The sequence below is a fragment of the Dipodomys spectabilis genome, unplaced genomic scaffold, assembly GCF_019054845.1.
Source record: "Dipodomys spectabilis isolate Male_0828 unplaced genomic scaffold, ASM1905484v1 ptg000030l, whole genome shotgun sequence".
Classification (NCBI taxonomy): Eukaryota; Metazoa; Chordata; class Mammalia; order Rodentia; family Heteromyidae; genus Dipodomys; species Dipodomys spectabilis.
In genome coordinates, this window is record NW_024870707.1 from 12,121,236 (window position 1) to 12,147,749 (window position 26,514).

Below are 26,514 nucleotides of genomic sequence, written 5' to 3' on the forward strand. Positions count from 1 at the left end.
TCAGTACCACATACACAGAAAAAGCCACTTCCAGTTTTCTGGTGGTTTATTGGAGATAAGAGTCTCACGGACTTCCTGCCCCGGCTGGCTTTGAACCATGATCCTCAGATCTCAGCCTCCTGAGTAGCTAGGATTATAGGTGTGAGCCACCGGCACCTGGCTCAAAACAGGACTTATTTAAGTTAGACTCAGCAGTTGCACCAAGCCCAGCAGGTGGAGTAGGGTATGTGAAGACCAGGAGGGACAGGGGGAAGAAGAGAGTAATCAAAAAAGACAGGATTTCTTATGGAACTGTAATCCCTCTGTATAATAACAAAAATAAAATAATCACAAATACAGTAATATTTTATTTTATAATAACAAAAATAATAATTTAAAAAAAAAAACAGGATTTTACAGGGCGCTGGTGGCTCACGCTTGTAATCCTATCTAGTCAGGAGACTGAGAACTGAGAATTGAGGTTCCAAGCCAGTCCCAAAAGGAAAGTCCTGAGACTCATCTGTAATTAATCACCAAAAAAGCCCGAAGTGGAGCTGTGACTCAAGTGATAGACTGTTAGCCGCCAGCAGAAGAGCTCAAGGACAGCACCCAGGCCCTGAGGTCAAGCCCCAGGTCCAGAAAAGAAGAAAAGAGAGGCGCTAGGAAGGTGGTAGAGCATTTGCCTTGCAAGCATGAGGCCCTGGACTCGATTCCTCAGCACCACAGTAGCAGAAAAAGCCAGAAATGGCACTGTGGCTCAAGTGATAGAGCGCTAGCCTTGAGCTGAAGAGCTGAGGAACAGCGCCCAGGGCCAGAGTTCAGGCCCCATGACCTGGGGAAAAGAAGCGGGGGGGGGGGGGGGGGGGTTGGGAAATGGAGGATCTCTGACTGGAATGAGAGGCGGGAGGACAGCAGGTTGGACCAAAGCTGGGTAGTGGGAGCCAGAGCACAGTGCGGGCTGTGCTGAGATGTAGCACCACCTATTAGTCACTGAGTGAAGATGCCAAGTAGTGCAATGCACAGGAGCCCCAGCTGGGCAGAGATGGGCCTCTCTCCTCCTTGCTTTGGTGGCATTCTGGCCAGAGTGCAGCACTGTCTGGGCTCCAGACAAAAAGGTTTGTTGAGAAAAGGAAATGACTGAAACTGGCTTGAAAGGTCAAGTTTACAATAGAGCTTCCAAGAACCACCAGAGGGCAGCACAATCCCCAAGACCAGCCACTATCTCCCCCCCCCCCTCCACTGGCCTGGGGGTTGGGGGGGGGGCCAAGGCCAGGCACAGTTCTCTAAACCCCTTGTGGCTTTCCCTGATGCCAGGAATCCACGAGGGGGTGACCTAGAGACCAGCTCCTGGGAGGAGGAGGCCTGGATGGGGCAGAGTTGGGCTCCCAGCGGGATGGCAGCACTGGCTCAGGGCAGGATGCATTTCCAATCCACAAGCAGACTCCGGTCTGACAAGTTCTTCACGAAGATGATTTTTTAAAAATATGGGCTGTTTCAGAAAACCCAGGCCAGTGTGGAGCCTCAGTGTGGAGTACTCAGAAGTTTCTTAGAGTCCGCAGACATGAGGGGTGAGAGGTACCCGGCCCTGCGGTGGCATCTGGCCCTACTCTACCCAACCTTCAAGTGAGCCAAGAGTTTGTGCACTGCCCAGTCCTCCCTGCACCGATAGAGGGGCGCTGGAAGCAGAAGGACCTCAAGTTTAAGGACACTTCCGGCTACACAGACAGTCCGGGCGGGGGGAGGGGGGGGTAGAGCACAGGTGCTGGTGACTCATGTCTGTAATCCTAACAACTCAGGAGGCTAAGAGCTGAGGATCATAGTTTGATATCAGCTTAGGAAAGAAAATCCATGAGACTCTTAGTTTCAGATAACCACTGAAAAGCTAGGAGTGGAGCTGGGGCTCAAGTGGTAGAGCATTAGCCTTAAATCACACCACACACACACACACACACACACACACAGAACAAAACAAAAAACAAAAAAGCTGGAAGTAGAGCTGTGGTTCAAGTGGTAGAACACTAACCTTGAGCAAAAAGTAAAAATACAAAATGCTCTAGGGGCTGGGAAGGTGGCTCAGTGATAGAGCGCTTGCCTTGCATGCATGAGGCCCTGGGTTCCATTCCTCAGCACCACATAAGCAAAAAGAAAAAAAAGCCGGAAGTGGCGCTGTGGCTCAAGTGGTAGAGCGCTAGCCTTGAGCTGAAGAGCTGAGGGACAACACTCTGGCCCAGAGTTCAAGCCCCATGACCAACCAAAAATGAAAAGAAAGAAGGAAGGAAGGAAGGAAAGAAGGAAGGAAAGAAGGAAGGAAAGAAGGAAGGAAGGGAGTTGAACCAGGGAACATCAGATACAATAGGACATGGTGTATCTTTTTTTTCTGATATATCAGCACATCTGACATCTGGATGAATTCTCTAATTGCTGAAGCATTGGAATGGAGTGTCACTTGGGGGGGGGGGTAAGGCACTGACACTGAGGGTGTGCGTCTGGGCATGGTGGGGGAGTCAGGAGGATGGGTGAGTTCAAGGGCATCCTAGAATATATAACAAGACCTTATCTCAAAAACAAAAACCAACTTACAACAATTCATGTTGCAATTGATGATGGTTGTTGGTTTTTTTGGCCAGTCCTGGGGCTTGAACTCAGGGTCTGGGCGCTGAGCCTCTTTTGAGCAAGGCTAGCACTCTACCACTTAGCCATAGCACCACTTCCCGTTTTCTGGTGGTTTATTGGAGATAAGAGTCTTCACGGGGGCTGGGAAGGTGGCTCAGTGGTAGAGCGCTTGCCTTGCATGCTCGAGGCCCTGGGTTCGATTCCTCAGCACCATATAAGAAAAAAGAAAAAAGCCGGAATTGGTGCTGTGGCTCAAGTAGTAGAGCGCTAGCCTTGAGCTGAAGAGCTGAGGGACAGCACCCAGGCCCAGAGTTCAGGCCCCACGACTGGACCCAAAAAAAAAAAAAAAGTCTTCACGGTCTTTCCTGTCTGGGCTGGCTTTGAACTGTGATCCTCAGCTCTCAGCTTCCTAAGTAGCTAGGATTACAGGCCTCAAGCCCTGAGCTTCTTTTACTCAAGGCTAGCACTCTACCACTTGAGCCACAGCACCACTTCTGGCTTTTTCTGTGTATGTGGTACTGAGGAATCAAACCCAGGGCTTCATGCATGCTAGGCAAGCACTCTACCACTAAGCCACCTTCCCAGCCTGCAATTGATGTTTGCAAATCAGGGCAATCATTGGTGGTAGGTACAGAATGGGAGCATACATAGGTGTGGTCAGGGAGGGCTACTTGGAGGAGATGGGTCTGAAAGGATGAACAGGAGTTGGCCAGGAAAGAGGGCACAGAGAAGAACTTCCAGGCTCAGGGAATAGCAGAGGTGAAGGCATTTCAGAGGCAGGGGAGGATAGCAAGGCAAGCTTGAGAGAGGAGCAGGGCTCAAATCCTGACTTGCAGTTTAAGGAGACTTTTCCTAATCTGCCTTCAGCAGCAGGGTCTGAGGGCCCAGAACCCCCTCAGCATCCCCCACTCTCACAAGCCCCAGGAGGCCTAAGGAGCTTCTACTAAGGGCTAAGTAACTCCATCAGATCTAGATTTGAGAACAGTATCTCTGGGCCAGAACATGCATCAAGGCAGCAACCCTGGGGGTTCTGAAATGTAGATAGGTCAAAGAGTTTCTTGGGCTAGGATCAGATGGCTCACATCTGTGATCCTAGGAGGCTGAGACCTGAGGATCACAGTTTGAAGCCAGCCCAGGCAGTTTCCATGAGACTTATATCTCCAATTACCCATGAGAAACCCTGAAGAGGAGCCTGTGGCTCAAAGTGGTAACACACTAGCCTTGAACAGAACAGCTCAGGGAAAGCAACCAGTTCAAGCCACAGGATTGGCACAGAGAGAGAGAGACAGACAGACAGACAGACAGACAGAGGAAGAAGAAGGAGGAGGAGGAGGAGGAAGAAGAGAAGAAGAAGAAGAAGAAGAAGAAGAAGAAGAAGAAGAAGAAGAAGAAGAAGAAGAAGAAGAAGAAGAAGAAGAAGAAGAAGAAGAAGAAGCAGGAGGGAGGAAGAAGAGGAGGAGGAGGAAGAGAAGGTGGTAGAGGAAAGAAGTTTCTTAGCAAGGAATAGTGGCTCATATCTATAATCCCAGCTACTCAGAAGGCAGAAATCAGAAAGATTGTGTTTTTAGATCAACTGAGGCAAAAAATGAAATTTCCCCCATCTCAACTAACAAGTGGGGTATGGTGGTTTAAGTCTGTAATCTCAGCTATTCTTGAAGCACAGGTAAAAGAATTTGGTGAGTGTATCCTGGGACAAAAAAGTGAGACCTTATCTGAAAAAAACAAAACAAAAACTAAAGTTAGGGTTGGAGGTATGGCTCAAGTGGGACAGCACTTGCTTGACAAGTAGAGGCCCTGAGTTCCAACACCAGTACTACAAAACAAAGCACTTTGGGGAGTTTGTAGTGATAAGGTAGGGAGGCATCAGAAAAAAGGAAAGAAAGTCAAGTTGTGACCTGGGCATCTGGTCAGGGGCATTATCCACGGAGAAGAGCCCTGGCCATTTCTGGAGTGTCTTCATGTCTCTACTGATCTGAGGTGGTCTAGGATCCTTGCTGTGAAAAAGGGTTCTGGTTAGCCCAGTGCCAGTGGCTCATGCCTGTCATCTTAGCTACTCAGGAAGCTGAGATCTGAGGATCTTGGGTCAAAGCCAGCCTGGGCAGGAAAGTTTGGGAAACTTTTATCTCCGATAAACCACCAGAAAACCGGATGTGGCGCTGTGGCTCAAGTGGTAGAGCTCTCACCTTGATCTAAAGAGCTGAGGGACAGCTCCTAGGCCCAGAGTTCAAGCCCCACAACCAACAACAATAACAGCAACAACAAAAAAAGGGTCCTGGTTACTGGAAAGGACCTGTTGAGATGGGGGAGCTGCCTGAAAATACACAGTGTGAGTAGGCTCTCAGCAGGGTGAGCTCCCCTTGCTTGGCGATATGGATTTCCCTATGTCCTCCTGCAAGAGGTCAGGAGGGGTTTGATCTTTGTGAAATCCTCATGATCACTGCTGGATTGGTTGGAGCTGTGGAAGGATGCTGGGTGGTGTGCCAGCCAGTTACGCAGGTTTACAAGGTTGTTTTTTGTTGGTCATGAGGCTTGAACTCAGGGCCTGGGTGCTGTTCCTAAGCTCTTTCACTGCTCCAGGCGAGCGCTCTATCACTTTGAGCCACAGCGCCACTTCCGGTTTTCTGGTAATTAATTGGAGAGTTTCATGGACTTTCTTGCCCAGGCTGGCTTTGAACCGTGATCCTCAGATCTCAGCCTCCTGAGTAGTTAGGCTGGCTCTTCACAAGAGTTCCTGCAGATCTGGGACCAAGATTAGGGCGGGAACAGGAGGGCTGGGGCTGGGGGCTGGGGGCTGGGGCTGGGGTACCCCTGAGTGTGGCCAGAATGAGGTTTTTTTGGTAACCTGTTAACATTCTGTGTTTGGAGTTGGGGATGCAAAATTCCGGGTGCTGGGTCTAGGATCCCTGATCCCAAGTTCAGGGTTCAGGGTCCCAACAGGGGTCTGGGCCTGGGATTGGAATCACGATGGAATGAATGGGTGAAAGCCGAGTCCGGAGCTTTGGGTCCACGGAGATGCGGAGTCGGGAGATGTGGGTCAGGATTGTAACCCAGGCCTGGGAGCGATGTCGGGGTCGGCGTGCTGAGCCGGGGTGCCGGCGCCGTCACAGCCTGAGCCGGGGAACCGGGCCGGGGCCGGGGGGCGCGGCTGCGTCGGGGCGCGGACCGCAGCGTCCAAGGTCGGGTCTTGAGGGCGTTCTGGGGCCGGGGGCGGCGGGCGGCGTGCGGGGTCCTGGTCGGTCCCGGTGCGGAGTCGGCGGTGACGTCCGGAGATGTGGCCCGAGGGCGCGGGGTTCGGACCCGGGGTCCCGGGCGGCTCCGCCTCCAGGGGGCGCCGTCGGCCGCCCGCCCGCCGCCCGCCCGCCCGGCCCCTCGGCGGCTCGCTGGCGCTGTGCGCGGCAGGCGGGGCCGGAGGCGGCGGCGGCGGCGGCGGCTCCGGGGCGCGGGCGGCGGCGGCGGCGCCCGGACTGCAGTCCCGGCGGGAGCGGAGCGCGGAGCCGGCCCGGGCCCGAGCCGGCGCCATGGAGCGGCGCCGCCTGTGAGCGGCGGCGAGCGGAGCCGCGGGGCGCCGAGCGGGGCCGGGCGGGGCCGGGCGGGCGCCGAGGCCGAGGAGCCGCGCGGGCCGCGCCGAGCGCCAGCGGGAGCGGAGCGGAGCCTCCGGCGGCGGCGGGAGAAGCAGCGCCGCCGCCAAGATGGCCGACCTGGAGGCGGTGCTGGCCGACGTGAGCTACCTGATGGCCATGGAGAAGAGCAAGGCCACGCCGGCCGCGCGCGCCAGCAAGAAGATCCTGCTGCCCGAGCCCAGGTGAGCCGCCGGGCCGCGACCCCGGCCCGCCCCGCCCCGCCGCGCCCCCGGGCCCCCCGGCGCCGCGCGCCCCCCGCGCGCCCCCCGCGCGCCCCCGGCCCCGGGCAGCTCCCAGCCCCGCGCCCCGACCGCGCTGCCGCTTCCTGTGTCTCGCCGCCGGCCTGGTTCGCTGTCAGCCCCGCGCTGCTGCCCCCTCCCCCCGGGCCTGCCTCCATTGACCCCTCCAGCCCGGCTCCTAGCACCCCTCCGCTGCCCTGCTCCCAGAGCCCCTGTGGGGGTCTCCACGACCCGCGGGCCGCTCGTGTCCGTGCGCCGATGTGTGGAGGCTGTTTTTGTTTGGGGGGTTATTTTTTGAGGGGGGGGAGACAAGTCTTCCGAACTCTTGCCTTCTTCTCTGATGGGGGTCACCGTCCGGGGGTTGGGTTCGGGGGGGGGGCCCCGTGGTGATGGAGACCGTGGTGTACCGGTCCTCCATGCCTGGGGTTGGCTTGCAGGTGGGGACGCGCTTCCTCCGTCCCCGGCGTGCGGTGCCCTCCCCGGGCTGCTGCTGACCAGGGCAAGTCCCTGCACTTCACAGCTGTTGGACCCAGGCTGGGAGGCACTGATGTCATCCGTACCTGGTAGCAAAGTTTTCACTGAACAGGACACGGGTGCCAAAGCGGACAGGACGCTCGCCATGGCTGCAGCTTGCCCTGCGTTTTGTGGTAGATGGAGTGTTTTCCCATTTGGGGGATGCACGGTGGTGTGTGTGTCCCCCCCCCCCCTCGTCCCCCACCGGAGGGGATGGGAAGGTGGTAGGACAGGTATCAGGTCGGGTCCAAGGACCAGGTGTGGAAGCTGATGCCCCAGAAGCTAGTGATCTGGCCACCACATCAAGATCTCCAGCATCTAGTATTAGATTCTAGTTTCTCTGCTGTGGTCCAAGCTGGGGCCTAGATGTCCTGCATCTGGGTGAACAGATGGGGACACGCACTAGCGGTCTTGTGATTTCAAGGTTCATCTCAGCAGTCCTCCTTCGTGCTGGAGAGTTGCCTTGCTGGTGCCCAAGTGGCTGGGGACTGGGCCTGTGCTCACTGCCAGGGTCTTACCATAGGACGTTGCTCAAGTCCCTTCCTGTTTCTGGAACTTGATTTTCACCTCTGTGAAGTTGGATGGTGTGAATTAGGGCTGTGCCTCTGGTGTCCCTGGTCTTGGAAGCAGCAGTGCAGCTGCACGCAGGGCTGCCCTGCCAGCCCGCACCACCCCCACCTCTGTGCCTGCTTACTGGGTTTCAGATTGACTGAATATGAGGCCTGGGAGAAGAAAATGGTCTGTGTTTTGAGAAGACCGTTGACCTCCCCCTCCTTTTTTTTCTAAGACATTTGCAATCAGATTTCTCAAAACAGGAACCAGATTGACTGTCAGCCGGGGCTGCTCAGGGAGCCACAACAGTTAGGACCCAATGAGTTCTGAAATGCCAAGGCCATGAAAGGGGGAAGGGGATTCACGTCCAGGGCAGTGAACAGTTCTTGGTGACTGCAGCCTGGAGACCCTTCTGTGAAGTGTAAGGCGGAGCTTTTTCTAGAACTCTCTGTGTTTGGGTAATCTCTCCCCAGCATGCATCACTCCTGATGGGCCCCGCCTTGGGTCGGCTCTTCAGGTGTGTTAAAACCCTGAGAAACAAGCTCTTCCTCTTTGTCTGTGCCCTTTTCTTCCTTGGTGGTGGTGGTGATGTGATAGGAGTAAGAATGGAAATTATAATAATTTATTATTTATTTTGACATCTGTCATCTCAGTTGATCCCCAAACCAAACTTGTGAGATTGCCAAAGCCTTGCCTCAAGTGTAGTAGTTGCTTAAGAATACCAGGGCTGTGTGATGTCTTATCTCATCCTGAGTCGAAACCAGGTGGCTGTGGGTTTTAGGGGAAGGGCAGGCAGCACCGGCTCTCATACAGGGTCACCATCTGCAGCATGGTATTGAGCAAGTTGCTGAGATCTGTTGAGGCCAAGAGCCTCTAACACTGAACATGATCTGCGCAGACCTGAGGCTCGCAGGCCTCCTGGGCTGGAGAGCAGGCGTGTGTGCTGCATGCCCTTGGCACAGGTGCCTTCTGCCCGTCATTATGATTGTGCCTCACTTCTGCCCAGGACTTCCCAAGTCCCCTTTCCTCCACTGAGTCCTCACAGCCGTGGCAAGCAGGCCCGGCAGGCCAAGGCCTTGAGAGCCAGAGTGAGACTTTCCTGGTCACAGAGGAGCCCTGCCTGGGGTTGGAGGTTGTTTCTTTTTTCTTTTCTTTTTTTTGCCAGTCCTGGGGCTTGAACTCAGGGCCTGGGTGCTGTCCCTGAGCTTCTTTTGCTCAAGGCTAGCACTCCACCACTTGAGCCACGGAGCCACTTCTGGTTTTTGTCTGTGTATGTGGTACTGAGGAATCGAACTGAGGACTTCATGCATGCTAGGCAAGCACTCTACCACTGAGCCACATTCTGGAAGTTGTTCCTTCAATTAGGCCAGTGCGATTCCCTACTGCATGTTGTCTCTATCCTCCTCACCCTGTACACCTCTGCCCTTGTCCACAGTTTGTGGGATGGGCAGCTGACACCCCTTGTCTGGGTTGCCGGGGGTAGGTGGATGGGGTGGGCTGAACAGCAGGGCAGCCCTTGGGGTCATCTACTGTCAGAGTTTAGCCCCCTCCCTCCTGAGGGCTGAAGTGGAGAACCAGCACGGCCAGTGCAAGGAAAAGAGTAAAGCTGCACACTGGTCCCTCCCGCTGGAACCCCAGCTACTCAGGAGGCTGACATCTGAGGATTAGGTTAGAAGCCAGCGCAGGCAGGAGGCTCGGTGGAGCTGTGGCTCAAGTGGTAGAGCACTTGCCTTGAGCAAGAAAGCTCAGGGATGGCATCCAGGTCCTGAGTTCAAGTCCCAGGACTGGCATGAAAAAGAAGGAGAAGAGGAGTCAGCTCCATGTCAGCTACAGTCACAAGGTCAGGGTCAGGCAGAGAGGCCGCCTTGGTCACCATGACAGTGCCTTCAGGAGTTGTTCCACCTTGGGGTGGTCCATCTCGTCCGCCTCTCCGTGGCTGGTACCCAGGCTTGTGGCTTGGCCAGAGCTCTGCTAGCATCACAGCTCCAGTTTCCCAGGGCTGGGGAACAGGAGCAGTTGGGCATCATGCCACTGTGACTTGGCACAGGGCCTCCCCTTCTGTCACCCATAGAATTTGAGGAAACAGACCCATTCCCCGACTTCTCACAGGAGGAGGCAGCCGTGCGCGGCTGGAGACCTGGCCCCCGTGTCTGCTGCGCCAGTTCACAGGGGACTCAGGCAGGTCCCTTCCTCTGACCTGGCCTGCCTCGGTGGAGCGGAGGGGGCTGTTCCCTCCCCAGGAGCTCCCGGTGCCCCTCTGGCTGGAAGGGTCTGTGGTCTGGGCCTCCTGGGGAGGAAGTGCAGTCTCTGTTTCCCGGCAGCAGTCTCAGTCTTATAATTATCGTCATTTGCTTAATATGACCACGGAGGCCTCATGTAATTAATCTCTAGGCTCCGGGTTGCAGAGCCCTGTCTGGGCGGTCTCAGGAGGTTCCCCTGCCCTCCCTGGTGACAGTGGCAGCCCCAGGTGCCCCATGCCGGAGCCGAGTGCCTCTTGCAGCCTCTCAGCCCCTTGGCTATTTCCTGGTCCCTCCCCCACTGCAGGCTTCCTCCTGCTGCCCTCCTCTCGCTGGCTTCCCGCTCTCTCCTAGACCCTGCCACTCTTCCTCTGCTTGCTGCTGCTTCTTCATTCCTGATAGCTCTCCCCCCCCCCCCCCCCCAGGACTTCCTGCCTCCATCCGTGGGGGAGGGGCTGCTTTCGCCCTTCTTCCTCCCTTCACTTCTCCATCCCCATGCATCCCTCACCCACCACGTTCCACTCCAGCAGCTGCCTTCTCCCCCTGCTGCCCCCCACCCTGCCCCCCAAACCAGAGTATCTCTGGGGTAGTCTCTCTCTCCCTGCAGGCCTTGCAGGCGGCTGCTGCTCCCTGGGAAGAGTTCCCTAGGATGTCTTTTCCCATCTGTCTCCTCTCCAGAGCGAGGGTTTCAGGGGCTTGCCATTAAGTCGCTGGCTCACCCGCCCTTGCTCCTCAGTAAATGGATGTGAAGGGAGCGTGAGCTTTACAGGTCGGGATCCGTGCTCAGGAACCTGGGCTCTGTCAGCCTGGGAATAATGTGTCCTATTAATGCACAATCCATCCCTCGTAGTAAATTTCTGGTGACGTCAGGTGCAGCACGCTGCACTCTGCAGCAGCACCTCCTCCCAGGGCCCAGGTTCAGGGCACGTGAGCCCGGGTCCCGGTAGGTATGGGTGGTTTCCAGCTACCTGCGCACGGCTGTTCCGGAGCAAGCAGCAGGAGCCAGGAGCGTGTGATGGTCTTGGAGGAATACACAGCCCCCACCACACCTGCCCCATTTTCCTCAGCCCAGTCCCCGCTCCCCGCCGACTCCCAAGGTCACTGTTCTCCTCTGGATAGTTACACTTCATGCCATTTCTAGTCTGTTTCAAACGAGATGTTAAAAGTAAGGCATTCGGCTACAGCTTTCTTGTAAAACAGCATCTGGTGTCTGCATTGCTGTTTATTGCAAAGGGCAACACAGATGCCGCAGAAGTGGGTGTTGATGGCGGCGTGGGAGGGGCAGTTCTCACGGGAAGCCAGGGTGGAGGTGGAGGACAGGTCCCACGTGGGAACTGCAGGACCAGGAGCCCTGGAACTCACAAGATGGCAGACAGGTGCGGGGCACCGTGTTGGTGTCATGTGCCTGCTGTTTGATCACGCCACCCAAGTGCCTCTTCCTGCGCGTCCTGCAGAGGAAGCTGGGAGTCTGGGTTTCTGTAGCTGTTGGCCGTGGGCTGTGCGCACAGGGCAGCCAGCGCGCGCTGCGCTTTGCCGTGGCTGTTGGTCTCTCCCATTTGGTAGTGGCCCCATGCTTAGGTCCAAGGACACTGTCAGCCCCAGGGACGGTCATTGGGAAATAATCATAAGAAACCCCAGGAGGGCTTCCTCCTGCTGCTTCCCTCTGTGCCAGCTTCCCCCCCCCCCCGAAATGCCCCAGGGGGGCACCTCAGCTTCAGCTTGTGAACCGTTGCTTACCAAAACCCGGCAGTCCCTAGCAAGGCCACCCCAGACCTGTCCGGCTGGAGGCCAACGGCCTCTGCGCCGGCATGCTCCTTCCTGGACTGCTGCAGCAGCCCACCATTGTTACATGAAGGCTGCCGACAGCCTTTTGTGGCTCTTGGAGGGGACTCCCCCCCTCCCTCCCCAGGGTGGGGTAGATAGGGCAGCAGGGAAGAGGTCAGGCAGAGCCCCCTGAGCCCCTTCCCCAGCACTCCCATGGAGGAGACGAGCATGTCTCTGGGTGGGTTTGGAGGTTTCCTCTGCTAACCAAGGACCATGGGCCCTTCCGGTGCACAGCTGCTGCCCTGAGCTTGTGTGCAAGCCACCGTGAGGACCTAGACAACCTGTGAGGCCACTGAGCCACAGTGCACCCCATGGCACCAGAATGTACTGGAAGTTCTGCCCCACAGTCTGCACCCCCTTCCCGCCTGCTGTCCTGTCACCTCAGTCTCTGCTGAGAGAGGAAGTCGTCCTCCTGCTCCCAGGACCAGGCTGGCCTGCTCTGCAGAGCCCTGCCAGCGCCTCAGCTGCAGGGTGCTGGGAATAGGGGGCGGGCACCTCTCTCCTATGGCTGTGGCCGCCCACCCCAGCGTCAGACACCTCCGTGCCAAGTGCCTTCCATCCTTGGACAGGGCATGTATTACCCTCCCCCAGGGGGTCACTTCCCATGTGGCCTGGGTGAAAGTGTCACTTAACACAGAGCAGTCGCACTTTTCCTCAAAAGCCTGACTTCCACTTAGGTGCCGATGGACAGATATTGATTAATTTGGAATTTAACTTGGAACAGGTGAGGTTACTCCAAGGGCCAGAGATGAGGCATTTCAGCCGCTCAGCCCGGGGCCGGCCGGTGCTCAGCCTTCAGGAGGCCCCTTCCTGTGGGTTCCTGGCAGGTGTGGAGCTCAGACCTGACAAGACTGGTTAACATCGGCTCATGTTCTAGAAGTTGTGGCACAGGCTGCGAGTGAGCTGTGGGGTGTCAGGATAAGGGCTTGGGCAGCGCTGCCCTGGGGCCTGGGAGACGATGGGACCTGGCAGGGGTCCAGGAAGCCTGGTACCTTGGGCGTGTCCCCTGCTACTCCGTCCTCTCAGGCCCCCTAGTCTGCAAGTCAGCGTGGCAACTCAGCATTGCCTTAACACCGTTGATCTGCAAACAAGGAAGCTGGACGTTCAAGTCTGTGACCTCTCGGGGAGCTGGGAGAACCGTGTGGAGCCTGGCCAGCTGCCGAGCCCAGGGGCCTCAGAGGTCTCCCCAAGAGATGGGCGCTCCCGTGCCCTCATGTCTGATGACAGTCAGGCACCTGGTTCTCTCCGATCTAGAGTAGATCATGGGAGTCACGTGTCCCAGGGTGTGGGGTTGTTGACCTGGATTAGGGGCAGAGATGCCACTCTGGGCATGTCACCTCTGCCGACTCTGCCAGAGCCAGGGAGAGGGTGCCAGAAACAAAGGTGACCCAGCCCAGAGGCTGCCTCCACCTCCCATGCCGGCCCGTACTTGCCAAAGCAGGAGCTTCCCTCGTGACGTTTTTCTTACCTGCCGCTCCCTCGGCCACCAGCCCTGTGGGGATAGACAGGAAACCCTAAAATTGCTACTTTGGGGGCCTTCCTTTCAAGGACTCTGCTTAGGCCTGACTTTGTGTTTGGTTGCGGGGGTGGGGGGAGGTTATTTTACTTAAAAAGACATCTTTCTTTTTAGGGAAGAAAATGAAGTGCTGTGGGCCCTGGAAGAATGTCATGGCCATGCCCAGGCGTGGCTTCTGAGGGGAGGGCAGCCTTAAGCCTGGGGTCCTGGTTCCTGCCGTGCCCTGGGCCTGGGGACAGCAGAGCCCTGGGGTCCATGGCTGTCACTGGCAGGGTCTCATAATATACATTTGCTAGAGGCCACCTGTGTGTGTCCGGTCCCCAGCCTCCCTGAGCTCCTTGGTGGCCAGGACCTCTACCAAGCTGGCCTCACTTTGCCAGTTCCCAAGAGGCTAGTCTGGGGTAAGGAGGGCTTCCCAAGACCACTGGGACCGTCTCCCTGCCATGTCATCTGTGTCTTTGTCCACCTGACTAATATCCCATACCTCCCTTCCAACCACCACCATGCAACGGTGACTTTTGTGATATTTTTCCCCCTCACTGCTTTTTTGCATCCCCTTCCATGGAGCAAAGGGTCCCAGAACACAAGAATCCGGTTTAGAAGCAGATTGGCCAGGCTGGGCTTGAGGGGTGTCAGAGGTCGAACTCCCTGGGGTCGCCTTCCAGGTCCCAGGGCTCCACAGCCCTGGGTCTTGGCACCTCCACAAGCCTTAGAGGAACTGCTTGAGGGCCACTCAGGGCTCCAGTCAGCAGTCTGGGCCCAGGCTGTGTCAGTATCATGTGAGCAGCTTCTCAGTGGGACCTGCTGAGTTCCGCCAGTCTTTTTCCCTGTGAGGTTCCTGAGGCTGGGGATGCATATTGTTGGTATAACAGTGTGAGGACCCCAGGAGGGGAGGATGGGCCAGCATGGCCGTGGGGTACATGGCCTTGGAGCCCCTCTTGGTTTGTAGAAAGCAGCCTCACTTTCCCAGAGGGGATTGGCTCTGAGCTGGCAGTGTGGGCATCCTGGGGTCTCTGGGCCCCTGAACCTGGGCTGATGGCTTCTCTTTCTTTTCCTGGCTAGATACAAAGGCGTGGTAGAAGGGGATGACGAGCTGTCGTCAGGGCTCTACTTCCTGTAGGAGACAGCTTTTGGAGTTAGGGAGTTAGGCTTGCTGCCCTGGACACAGCCTAGCTCTGGAGACTCCCTGGCACCCGAGATCCTGCGCTGCCCTGGGCCCATTGCTGTACTCTGCTCTCTGCCCCGTGGGCCTCTTGCTCATCTTTGGACTGCCTGTTTTTACCTGTCCCCACCTGTCCCCACCTGCCCTAGGCTTTGCCATCCTGTTGTACTTTAGGAACCCTGTGAAGTTCCGCCTTCTCCACACAGCCCCTCCCTACCAACGGCAGAGCCTCCCGGGCTACCAGGGCCTGCTCAAGGCCTTGGCACCTGTTCTCAGCTATCTCAGACCTGAGGCTTGCCTGAAGGGGCCAGGCTGGATCCCACAGGTCACACCCAGGGTCTCGTGTGTTCCCAGGCTACAGACCTGGATGGCTCATGCTGTTCCCAGAGGCAGGGCAGGGGGGACAGTGCCAAGCACCAAGAGCCTTGCTGTGCGGCCTTCATCCTCATCAGCTGCAGTCTCTGCATTGGAGGCCTGCTGCTGGCCCTGCCACACTCCGGGGCCTTGTGAGCAGAACAGTCTGGTGTGAGAGCACAGTCTCCAGCCCCATACGCACTTCCCCTGGACAGCTACGTGCTCCCCCAGGAACCCAGCCTCCTGAGTAGCTAGGATTACAGGCGTGAGCCACGGGCACCCCACTTTTTTTTTTTTGTCGGCTGTGGGGCTTGAACTCTGGGCTTGGGCACTGTCCCTGCGCTCCTCAGCTCAAGGCGAGCGCCCTACCGCTTGAGCCACAGTGCCAGGTTTTCTGGTGGTTTTTATTGGAGATAAGAGTCTCACGGACTTTCCTGCCCGGCTGGCTTTGAACCATGATCCTCAAATCTCAGCCTCCTGAGTAGTTACAATTACAGGCGTGAGCCACTGGTGCCTGGCTTTTTTTTTTTTTTTTTAACTATTTTTAAGTTGAGATACAATTCGTATGATATAAAATATAAAATCTATCAAATTTAGATATACAGTTAGCCAGGTTTTTGTTTATCTCTTAATTCCCATACATCCCTATGTGTGGGAAGTAACTCCGTACCCCTTCTTCACCACACTGGTCCCTGGCACCCCCAAATCTGTGCTTTGTTGATTGGCCTTTTCTAGATGGATGGAAGAGGCTAAGGACGGAACCCTACAATCCATGGCCTTTTTGTCTTCTGCAGTAGAGTGCTTTCAAGGCTCATCCATGCTGTAGCATGTGTCAGGGCCTCGCAACTGAGCAGGGCATCAGAATGAACAATCTGCCATTGTGAGAATGTGCCACGTTTTGTTTATCTGTTCATCCACGGATGGTTAAGACCCGGCTGCTGGGATTTGGCTAAGTTCCCAAAGCCAGCACAGCAGCACTGGACCAAACTTGTGCAGGCAGTGGGCCTCAAAGCCAGAGGCTATCTGCTGGCCACTACCTTGGGGGCAAGATACGAGAGTAGGCCCAACAGATGGGGTCACTCCCTGGAAGGAGCCAGGACGTGGAGTTGGAGAGTGCCCTGACTCTGGCTTCTGGACAGGGCAGAGTCTGCAGCCTGGGGACCTTAGGGGCCTCTGCTCACTGTGCTCCTCTGCCGGCAGCATCCGGAGTGTCATGCAGAAGTACCTGGAAGACAGAGGAGAAGTCACCTTTGAGAAGATCTTCTCCCAGAAGCTGGGTGAGTGAACCACAGCTCTGCCAGCCTGGGAACCCCCCAAGGAGGACTCTGAAGTTGGCTTCCTGCCAACATCCCTAACTCCCCCAGCTGACTTGGGCCATGTGCCCCTCTCCCAGGAAGGACCCTCCCCCTCCACTCAGAGTCCTCCAGGTGGCCCCAAGGGCTGCTCTGGGTCAGGCGGTGACCCTTGCGTCCTAGCCCCTGGCTATCAGCCCTGGGAGGCCCCGTGGTGGGGGTGGGGGTGAGGGTGGGGGTGGGGGCCAGCAGTCTTCCCAGGCCGCCAGGGAAGTTCCTCCTTTGGGGTTTTTGTTTTTGAGAGTTGCAGCTTCCCCTTGGCTAAGCCACAGCTGCTCTGGGCCGTTGGTAGAACTGACAGGAAGAGGCGGGGCGTTTCCTGTGGCGCCTGCCTAGCTGTGGTTGGCCCAGCCCCGCCCCCCATGGGCCACTGAGCAACCTGCCTCCTCTGGGCTCCTCCATCCTTCCTCCCCGTGTCTGGAAGTTTCATGCCATCAGCACCCTTCCCCCTCACCCCCACCCCCCGCCCCGACCCAGAGGGCAAGCTTGGGGTATGTTTAGGGAAGCAGCTGCAGCCATGCTCAGTTCTGATTTAGCTTTCCCAGGGCAGGAGCTCAGCTCTGAACTCTGGAGGTGGCCTGGCGCAATCAGGCCTTGGAGGTCAGCTGCAAGAGTTGGAGTGATGGGGAGCATACAGCTTGGGTTCCAGGCTTGGGCTGTGGCAAACTGGGCAAATTGCCTCACCTCTCTGAGCTTAATGCTGTCCTCTGAGAAAGGGGACTCAGGGGCCCCCTGCCCACATACCACAGGGACCGAGGAGGTGGATCCAGTGAGCACTTTGCTCTGTTGACAATTCACTTGAAAGTACTGTGTTACAAGTCCAGGCTGGGGCTCAGGTTATAACTAAAGTGGACTATAGAGCACTTTGTTTGTGGTTCTGGTTTCAACCCCAATAAATAAAATTCTAAAAAAAGAAATGAAGCTAGGTGCTGGTGGCTTCTACATATAGTTCTAGCTACTTAGGAGGCTGAGATCTGAGAACTGTGGTTCAAAGCCAGCCTAGGCAAGAGTCTGTGAGACTCTTATCTCCAATAAACTACCCCCCAAAAAATCCAGAACTGGAGCTCTAGCTCAAGTGGTAGAGTGCTGGTCTTAAGCAAAAGAAGCTTAGGGACAGAACCCAGGCCCTGAGTTCAAGCCCTAGAAATGGCACCAAAATAAATAAAATAAATAAATAAATAAAGCCCGGCATAAATGCCAGCACCTGGAAGCGTAGGTCTTTGATTCTATTAAGACAGTTCCCCCAAAGAGGTGTGAGAAACCACTAGCACAACACAATTACCCCTGTGGAACTAGAGCATGAGGAGGAAGCAGAGCGGCCTTCAATCTGCTTTGTTCTCTGGCAGTTGCTCTGGGCTCGGGCTCAGTTCCTGCTCTCCGCTCCAAGGCTTCCCCAGGCACCTGCCCCTGGGTCAAGGAGCCCCTGCCACCTGCCTGACAGGTCTCTCTAAGCCTCAGTTTCCTCAATGAGACTTGCCCTCCTGGTCAGGGCTGTTGTCAGATATGAGGGGGCAAGAACAGGACAGGGATCCTCCCTCACAGCTGCCTCCCTCCCACTGCAGCCTGACCTGGCCCAGATGGCCTGGGCCTCTGGAGTTCCTGGCACTGGCTCTTTGCACCCGACAGCCCTCAGTGGATGGTGTCACCCACACAGAGGAATAGGGCTGTGCTGCAGTCAGGCCCAGGGCTTGGGACCATGCTGGGCTCCTGATGGCACCAGCAGCCCTTCCTCTCTACCTAGGATGCTTATCATTTCCAGCCGTGATCTGCAGAAGCAGATTCTAGGAAAAGGGTGGCAGCCTCGGGCCCCAGCCTGAGGTCCAGGCAACTTTGGGATGACAGCCACCTTGGTGGCCATGTTGGAAGCCTCTGTCTGAGGTAGAGACGTCATCTGCTGCTGCTTTAGACAGTTCTCCTTGAGCCCCCTAACCTGCTCCATCTGTGGAGATGGGACAGTCTCTGAGAGGAGCACGTGCATGGCTTGGTGAAGGTACCCTGATTGTTTTCAGGGTACCTGCTCTTCCGAGACTTCTGCCTGAACCATCTTGAAGAGGCCAAGCCCCTGGTAGAGTTCTACGAGGAGGTGAGGTGGACGGGCTGCGGGGAAGGGGAGGGGCTGGGCCTCGGCCTCGGCCTCGGCGCCGCTTGCCCTGCTGGATGCAGACCATCTATGGGTCCTACTTTCCAGATCAAGAAATATGAGAAGCTGGAGACGGAGGAGGAGCGTGTGGCTCGCAGCCGGGAGATCTTCGACTCCTACATCATGAAGGAGCTGCTGGCCTGCTCGCACGTGAGTGTCAGGCCAGATCCTCCTCAGGCCACCAAGGGACTGGCTCCAAGTGACAGGGTTAGAAGGGAAGAAAGGGCCCTGTTGAGGATTCATGGCCCCCTCTGTCCTTCCCAGCCCTTCTCAAAGAGTGCCACGGAGCATGTCCAGGGCCACCTGATGAAGAAGCAGGTGCCTCCGGATCTCTTCCAGGTATATGCTGGACTCATTTCCTCTGGGCCCCACACTGCCTTGGACTGTCCAAGGACAGAAGCCTGGGAAGCTGGGGATGGAGCCTGGGCCAATGGTCTGAGGGGCTCAGTCACCAACTTCCAGTTTCCTCCGTAGCCCTACATTGAGGAGATTTGTCAGAACCTCCGAGGGGATGTGTTCCAGAAGTTCATTGAGAGGTAAGTGAGGCTTGGCATCGTAGAAAGGACAGAAGCCGCCTGTCTAGGCTGAGTGGGGCAGGTCCCGTGCTCTTCCACGCTCAGCGGCTGGGGCTTTCTTCCTGCTCCCACCTTTGCACCAGGCTGCTCAAAGCCAATCCCCGGACAGCCTCAGTCTTTCTCTCCCACAGACCATCTAATACCTTGGCAGGGCGTAACCCCCCCCCCACCTCGCCCCCACCTGGGCTGAAGAACATCAGGGCAGAGGCAGGTCTGGGCGTGAGAGGACATACTGCTCCTCCTGGCTTGCACAACCAGTGTGAACAGACTGTAGGCAGATCTAGGAAATGACTTTTTGTTGTTGTTCATCCTGCAACTTGAACTCAGGGCCTGGAACTGTCCCTGAGCTTACTTGCTGAAGGTGAGCACTCTTACCACTTTGAGCTACTTCTGGTTTTCTGGTAAATTGTAGTCTCATGGATTTTCCTGCCTGGGTTGATCTCAGCCTTCTGAGTAGCTAGGATTACAGACGTGAGCCACCGGTGCCTGGCCAAAGTAATTTTTTTTTTAGGGGGCTAGCTGCCCAGCCATGAAGTGGATGGCTTCCCAGGGACTGAGCTCTATGTGGTTGGAGGTGTAGCAACAGCTCAGCAATGAGACATGGTGGAGGATGGAGTAGCAGGAAGTCATGGTGGACTGGAGACCTCTCTGAGCTTCTCTGATCCCGGCAGGACTCCATGGCTCAGTGGCCAAGGCCAGGGCGAGCCAAGCCACAGAGGCCCAGAGAGTTTCCATACCCACTTTCCCAGGATCTCAGGGAAGGGCAGAGGGTAGATAGGTTCACGCTGGCCTTGTTCTGTCCACTCTGAGGCCCGCCTGAACCTGGTCCTCATCTCTTTCAGTGACAAGTTCACACGGTTCTGCCAGTGGAAGAATGTAGAACTCAACATCCATGTGAGTGGTCTGGGGGCACTGAATTGACTGGGGAGCCGGGGGGCTGTGGGGTGGGGAACTGGGGTGATTCAGGGCTCTAGGGAGCTGGGGAAGCCAGGCCTGGGACAGTGGGAGTCGATCAGAGCTCTGTCTTTAGCACCACAGTGGTGGCTCTGGGGTCAGTGCCAGGATTGTAGTGGGAGGCAGCTTCACAGGTAGAAGACCCTGGCACAGGGTCTGCCCCTGCTGCTCAGGTGCTTCTGCCCTGGAGGTGGGCCCAGGCACCCTGCCGTGACCCCAGCTCTTGCCACCCTGCAGCTGACCATGAACGACTTCAGTGTGCATCGTATCATCGGGCGCGGGGGCTTCGGCGAGGTCTACGGGTGCCGGAAAGCAGACACCGGCAAGATGTGAGATCCCGCCTGGCTGGCATGGGGTGGGACAGCCGAGGGAGGGGTCAGGCTTCTAGATCCTAGAGGGCCCTGTGCAAAACCGCTGTGCAGTGCCCCCTTGCCCCAGGCTCTGTCCAGGGGTCATACCTTGTTCTCTCCCTCTTCCTGTGGGTTCCTTGGAAACCCCTACCTGCCAGCACCCTCTGCCCTCTCGGAACCCCTGGTTTATGTCACGTATGTGTCCTGCATCTAGTCTTCCCCACAAGTCCCCTGAGGCAGCTTGGAGCTCTGCCTGGCATGGGGGATGGACTGTAGCTGATCCCCCTCTCCCCCCAACAGGTACGCCATGAAGTGTCTGGACAAGAAGCGCATAAAGATGAAGCAGGGAGAGACCCTGGCCCTGAACGAGCGCATAATGCTTTCCCTCGTCAGCACTGGGGTGAGCCGGGCAGCCAGGTGGGCCCCCAGAGCAGCCTTTGGCGAGGGGCCCTGGCAGCGTCTCTAACCACCCACTCCCCCCAGGACTGCCCCTTCATCGTCTGCATGTCATACGCATTCCACACGCCAGACAAGCTCAGCTTCATCCTGGACCTCATGAACGGTGAGTGCGGTTGTCCGCCCCCGGTGAGCTTTGGCCTAGACCGGAGCCCGAAGCTGAGTGCCTCCCCCGGCTGCCCCCTCCAGGCGGGGACCTGCATTACCACCTCTCCCAGCACGGGGTCTTCTCGGAGGCCGACATGCGCTTCTACGCCGCCGAGATCATCCTGGGTCTAGAACACATGCACAACCGCTTTGTCGTCTACAGGGACCTAAAGGTAAAGGCCCCCAGTCTTCCGCACACTTGTCACCCTCCCCTCTGCCTCCTCACCCTTCCTCTGAGCCACTTTCTGGGTTCAGGCTGTGATTGGGCAAAGGGAGGAAGAGTCCACCTGCGGCCTGGTCCTTGGGCACCCATAGTTCTGTCCATGAAAGCACTTCACTGGCCTCCTGCCTGTGGCAGGGCGGGTATAGCTCACTGGTTTCCTCCACAGCCCGCCAATATCCTTCTGGACGAGCATGGCCACGTGCGCATCTCAGATCTGGGCCTGGCCTGTGACTTCTCCAAGAAGAAACCTCATGCCAGCGTGTGAGTGCCCCCCCATCCCTGCCCTTCCCGCGTGCCTTCCCCACACCCACTCACAGCCTCTGCTCCCACAGGGGCACCCATGGGTACATGGCTCCTGAAGTCCTGCAGAAGGGCGTGGCCTATGACAGCAGCGCGGACTGGTTCTCCCTGGGCTGCATGCTCTTCAAGTTGCTGCGGGGGTGAGTGGGCCTTGCTCTGGGGGACCAGATCAAGAGTCCCTCTTCTCCAAGCTGGGGAGGAAGCCCAGGAGAGGAGCCTTTGGCTGCCTGGGCCTATACAAGTAGCACCACCCCTCCTTTGGGACAAAACTCATTCATGCTTTCTACCTCAGTTTCTCCATTCTTGTTCTTTGATCTTCGTGTTTGGGCCTTTCTTACCTAGGCACAGCCCCTTCCGGCAGCACAAGACCAAAGACAAGCACGAGATTGATCGAATGACGTTGACGATGGTGAGCGTAAGGGTCTCAGTACTGGGCCCAAGCGGGGCTGGGATCTGCAGAGGGTGCGAGGGTCGTGGAGTTTTAGTTCTCATCAACCAGCAGAGCTCTCTAGCCATTAATCTCCTTTTGTGCCCTGTGGTGCAGACGTCTTGTCCCTTACAGTGTTGCCTAAGCTCCCACTTGCTGGGGCCAGTCGAGAAGCCTGCGCCTCTCCCTAGTGGGCCAGCGCTTCTGCCTTGCCTCTGCCAACCTGCTTCTCCTCCCTGCAGGCCGTGGAGCTGCCTGACTCCTTCTCCCCAGAACTCCGCTCCCTGCTGGAGGGCTTGCTGCAGAGGGACGTCAACCGGAGGCTGGGCTGCCTGGGCCGTGGGTGAGTGCCCTGGCCAGCCTGTCCAGGGCCTCTGGCTGGGCCCCATCATCCAGAGGCCCCTCCCTATTTTGGAGAGCTGCAAGCGGGGTCACAGCCGGCCTTGTCTGGTGACCTCAGGTGGCAAGACTGACTGAGTACAGAGCTGCTGGAGCTGGCTGGGACTGGCTTCCAGAGGCCCCTGTAACAAAGATGAACCAAGACGAGGACAACCCGAAGAGCAGTGTTTCATGTTTGTGGATAGCTGCCAAGTGCAGGGCAAGGTGCTGCAAGATTACCAGTGTTAGAACTCGACAGCTCTGTGGTGTGGCAGCTGCTGGGCTCAATGTTTAGGGCTTGCCCAGCATCACACCGCCAGAATGGCGGAGCCAGGAGTTAATCCTAGGCCCCACGGCCTGACCTTAGCCTGACTCGGGTGCTGCAGAGCCCTCCTAGCTAATGGGCATCTCCCCACAGGGCTCAGGAGGTCAAGGAGAGCCCCTTCTTCCGCTCGCTGGACTGGCAGATGGTCTTCTTGCAGAAGGTAAGGGTCAGTGTGGGGCTGGGAGGGGCGCCTGCAGCCCCCCACCGTGCTGACACCTGACCTGCTCTGTGCAGTACCCACCCCCTCTCATCCCCCCACGGGGGGAGGTGAACGCTGCCGATGCCTTCGACATTGGCTCCTTTGATGAGGAAGATACAAAAGGAATCAAGGTACTGCCCCTTGCCTGACCGCATGGAGCCCTGGGCCCAGCTTGGGTGGGTTCTTGTCCCTCCTCTGCCCCTGTGACACTCCATGCCAGCCCATGCCACGGGCACTGCTTCTCTCCCCAAACCTCCCTGGGGTTGGCAGTTGGGCCAGACCTTCCCTGCTCCAGGGCCCCGGGCAGTCCCATGGCTGATGATATTCTGGCACCTCTGTCCGTCCACATGTGTCTGCCCTGTCCACCTCACAAAGTTACTAGACAGCGACCAGGAGCTGTACCGAAACTTCCCTCTCACCATCTCCGAGCGGTGGCAGCAAGAGGTAGCTGAGACCGTCTTCGACACCATCAATGCTGAGACGGATCGGCTAGAGGCCCGCAAAAAAGCCAAAAACAAGCAGCTGGGTCACGAGGAAGGTGAGGCTCTGACTTGAGAAGCAGCAGGTATACTGTGCGCTGCAGAAATGAGGAGCAGGCCGGGGTCTGCTAATACTCAGCTCACCTGAGTATTAGCCAGCAAAGGCTGCAGGGCTGAGCCTGGTGTTGGCTCTCATGGCAGACTACGCCCTGGGCAAGGACTGCATCATGCACGGCTACATGTCCAAGATGGGCAACCCCTTCCTGACCCAGTGGCAGCGGCGGTACTTCTACCTGTTCCCCAACCGGCTTGAGTGGCGGGGAGAAGGCGAGGCCCCGGTAAGGACTAGTGCCAGGGCTGGGTGCTGGCCTGGGGTGTCCGCTGACCTGCCCTCACACCCTGCCCCGCCCTGCAGCAGAGCCTGCTGACCATGGAGGAGATCCAGTCAGTGGAGGAGACACAGATCAAGGAGCGCAAGTGCCTCCTGCTCAAGATCCGCGGGGGCAAGCAGTTTGTTCTGCAGTGTGATGTGAGTGGGGGTCCTGGGTGCAGACGTGGGTGTGGGCCGGTGGGCACTGCCCGAGCTGACAGAGTCTGAGTGAATGCAGAGCGACCCCGAGCTGGTGCAGTGGAAGAAGGAGCTGCGCGACGCCTACCGCGAGGCCCAGCAGCTGGTGCAGCGGGTGCCCAAGATGAAGAACAAGCCACGCTCGCCCGTGGTGGAGCTGAGCAAGGTGCCACTGATCCAGCGTGGCAGTGCCAACGGCCTCTGACCTGCCCGCCCGCCTGCCACCTGCCCGCCTTTTGTAAACCTCTAATTTATTTTGTCGAATTTTTATTATTTGTTTTCCCGCAAAGCGGAAAAGGTTTTATTTTGTAGTTATTGTGATTTCCTGTGGCCCCAGCCTGGCCCAGCCCCCAGGGAGGGGCCTGCTTGCCTCGGCTCCTGCTGCCACCAACTCAGCCACTGTCCAGTGCCCTTTGCCCCGACTCCTGGGCTGCCCAATCCCAGTGTCTTCCTGTTGGGGAGAGCAGCAGCCCCCCAGCAGCCCCCCTGCCCTTCCCTGGGGCGAAGCCACATGGAGCTGTGCCACTTACTCTCCGGGCTGGGCTCTGCCAGTGGCCTGGCCAAGTGGCCTAGCATTCCCCATCCCAGGGGAGGGCACAGCATAGGGATGCTACTTGAACTTTCCCACCATAGCTCCTCCTGTGACAGGGACAGAGCCCCACCTGTCCTGCGCTTTGGCGCCTGGTGAGGAGAGAGCCCTTGCCTCTCTGGCCCCTGAAGCCTTCTGTAGTGACTGGGGTTCCTGGGCCGTTGTTCAGACTAAGTCCCTGTGTCACTGCTGCTCCCATCCCCTCTTCCCCGGACCCTGTGGGGCTTGGCAGCCCCCTCATCCTCTCAGTGAGTGCCCAGGGTTAAGGAGCACAGAAAGGCATCTGAGGTTTGGGCTCGCACAGCCTAGCCTGGCTCCTGGGTCTTCGCAACCCTGGGCTGGGTGAGGCTCATATGCCCAGGACCACAGTAGGCCAGCCTGGGCAGGAGGGTGGCACAGCAAGAAGGGGCCTGCTGGGGCCAGCCCTCCTTGCCCCGGCCAGTGTGCCCTCACCCTTGGCTGTCCAGCCCCACAGCCCACGTCCTGTCATGCCACCGCCCATGGCGCCACCTCGCCCACCGCATGCCCCCTCGTGCCAGTCGCGCTGCCGTGTGTGGTGTTGCGCCCTCTCCCTGGGCCGGGTCAGTGCCACCCCCTTGTCTACTCACTCCCGGGGCGTTTCTTTGCCGATTTTTGAATGTGATTTTAAAGAGTGGAAAATGAGAATATGCGTTTTTATAAAAAATGGTGCCTGACCCCTTGCTGTCTCAGACTCTCCTTGTGCCTGGTGACCGTTTCTGCCGGTCCAGCCCTGAGGAAGTCTTGGTGACAACTCATCACTGTGGCCTGGCCTCCAGCGTGGCCTTCTCCTTGCCTCCCCCTGTTCCCAGCTGCCCATGCGCTCTCCTTGTTACCCCTTTTGCTCCCAGGATGAAAGGAAGTCTGGCTACCTTCCAGGTGAGGATACACTTGGGGCTATGTTTGGACTGACCGGGGCCGTCTCTGCCTTGCTGAGCACCCCATGTGTCAGGTGGTATGCTGAATGCCTACTCCACCCCAAAAGGACAGCCCTATACTGGCACCTTTCCTTGATCATCTCTGGCTCTGGTCTCTCTTGCCCCCAGCACCTAAGGGGTACCTAGCATCACACCTCTCAGTCAGCTTCCTTTCCCCATGTCCCTGCCTCCCGGCCCCTGGCTAGACCAGGCTGAGGCCAGAGCACAGCAGAGGGGCCGTGTGCACAGGAGGAAGGCTGTCCTGAGGCACCTGCTGAGGAAGCAGCCTTGAGCTGGGCCTCTAGCATTGAGGTGGGCGTTGGTGCAGATGTTTTCTTAATTCAGGAGGGGTCAGTCACTCATGAGTGGCTCAGGTCAGTGAACCAGGCCTGGGCCCTTGGAAATACCAGATGTAACCTAGTACAGAACCCTGGTATACTTGACTGCAACACGGAACTAAGAACAGACTTGGAGGCAGAACTTGCTGAAGGGTCGGAGCAGGGCTGGGGTCATGCAAGCTGGCTCTAAAACAACTGACTGGTCACTATGCAGAAGGAATAGAGAAAAGCAGAGGACAGGAGACAGTGACCTGGACTTAACTGCTGCTTCTAATTAGGGAAGACATCCTCAGCACAGTGGAATAGATGAAAGAGGCCAGATGGAAGAATATGGCCTAAGAAAGGACCGTATTCCTCTAATGAGGTGGTGGGCATCCAAGATGAGACGTGATGAGGCTGTGATACCATGCAGAGGCAGGACAGCTCACAGGAGAGTTGGCCTGAGAGGAAGAGGGTGTAACTGGACTTGGCTTTGGAAACCTTAATACGACTGTGGGTTGCCTGGGCCCCTATATGTCTCAAAGATGGCACTAAGGTGACAATAGGAACAGACTCTCAGCTGGGGAAAGATCAGGGTGGGAAAGAGGGCTGGCAGGAAACTGTTCAAGGTTGCAGCAATCCAGAGGGTCTGGACCTGAGAAGGTCCTGCTAGATGTGGGTTTAAGAAGGGTTAGGGGAAAGGACAGCATCAGAGCCAGACTTTAGCTCTGAACCTTCCGAAGAAGCTGCTGAGCAGGTGCAGCCCTCCTGGACATTACAGGTGATGGCCTGGTGACGCCAGAGAATGGCCTCATGACACCAGGGCGGCAGTGACCTCAGATGGCTTGGGAGACAACTTCAATGAAAAGTTAGGTAAAAACCGCCCTGACACCCAGGGGAAGAATCCTTCCCAGTTACACTAGTCATTTTACAAACAGGGACACGGGCCTAGCCTTGGCAAGCCTGGCTGCAGCCTTTCCACCAACAAAACCAGGATGGGCCACCCCAGGCCAGGCCTCCGGGACTGGCCTAAGTGACGCTGGCCAAGGCCTTCACTCTAGTTCCGGTGCCGGTGGAGGTGCCCACCATTTCCGAACCTTCCTTTCCTGACACTGGCAGCAGCGCGCAGCCTCTGCAAGAGCGGTCCGAGATCGCCGTGGATGGCGCCTGCAGAGCGCCCGCACCCCAACC

At 57.3% G+C, this 26,514-nt stretch overlaps 1 protein-coding gene across 1 annotated transcript; it reads left to right on the forward strand.

The window, feature by feature from the left end:
* Nucleotides 1-6,200: 6,200 nt before the first annotated feature.
* Grk2 (G protein-coupled receptor kinase 2) lies at nt 6,201-24,769 on the forward strand. The gene is made up of 21 exons (XM_042675926.1): nt 6,201-6,394; nt 15,810-15,886; nt 17,971-18,044; nt 18,150-18,251; nt 18,366-18,440; nt 18,576-18,637; nt 19,519-19,570; nt 19,868-19,959; nt 20,281-20,380; nt 20,464-20,542; nt 20,626-20,756; nt 20,973-21,067; nt 21,139-21,246; nt 21,449-21,515; nt 21,776-21,876; nt 22,330-22,396; nt 22,471-22,566; nt 22,811-22,973; nt 23,116-23,252; nt 23,330-23,443; nt 23,523-24,769. Exons 1-21 carry the CDS (start codon nt 6,282-6,284, stop codon nt 23,685-23,687), a joined length of 2,070 nt encoding a protein of 689 aa, XP_042531860.1. The 5' UTR covers nt 6,201-6,281; the 3' UTR covers nt 23,688-24,769.
* Nucleotides 24,770-26,514: the final 1,745 nt, after the last annotated feature.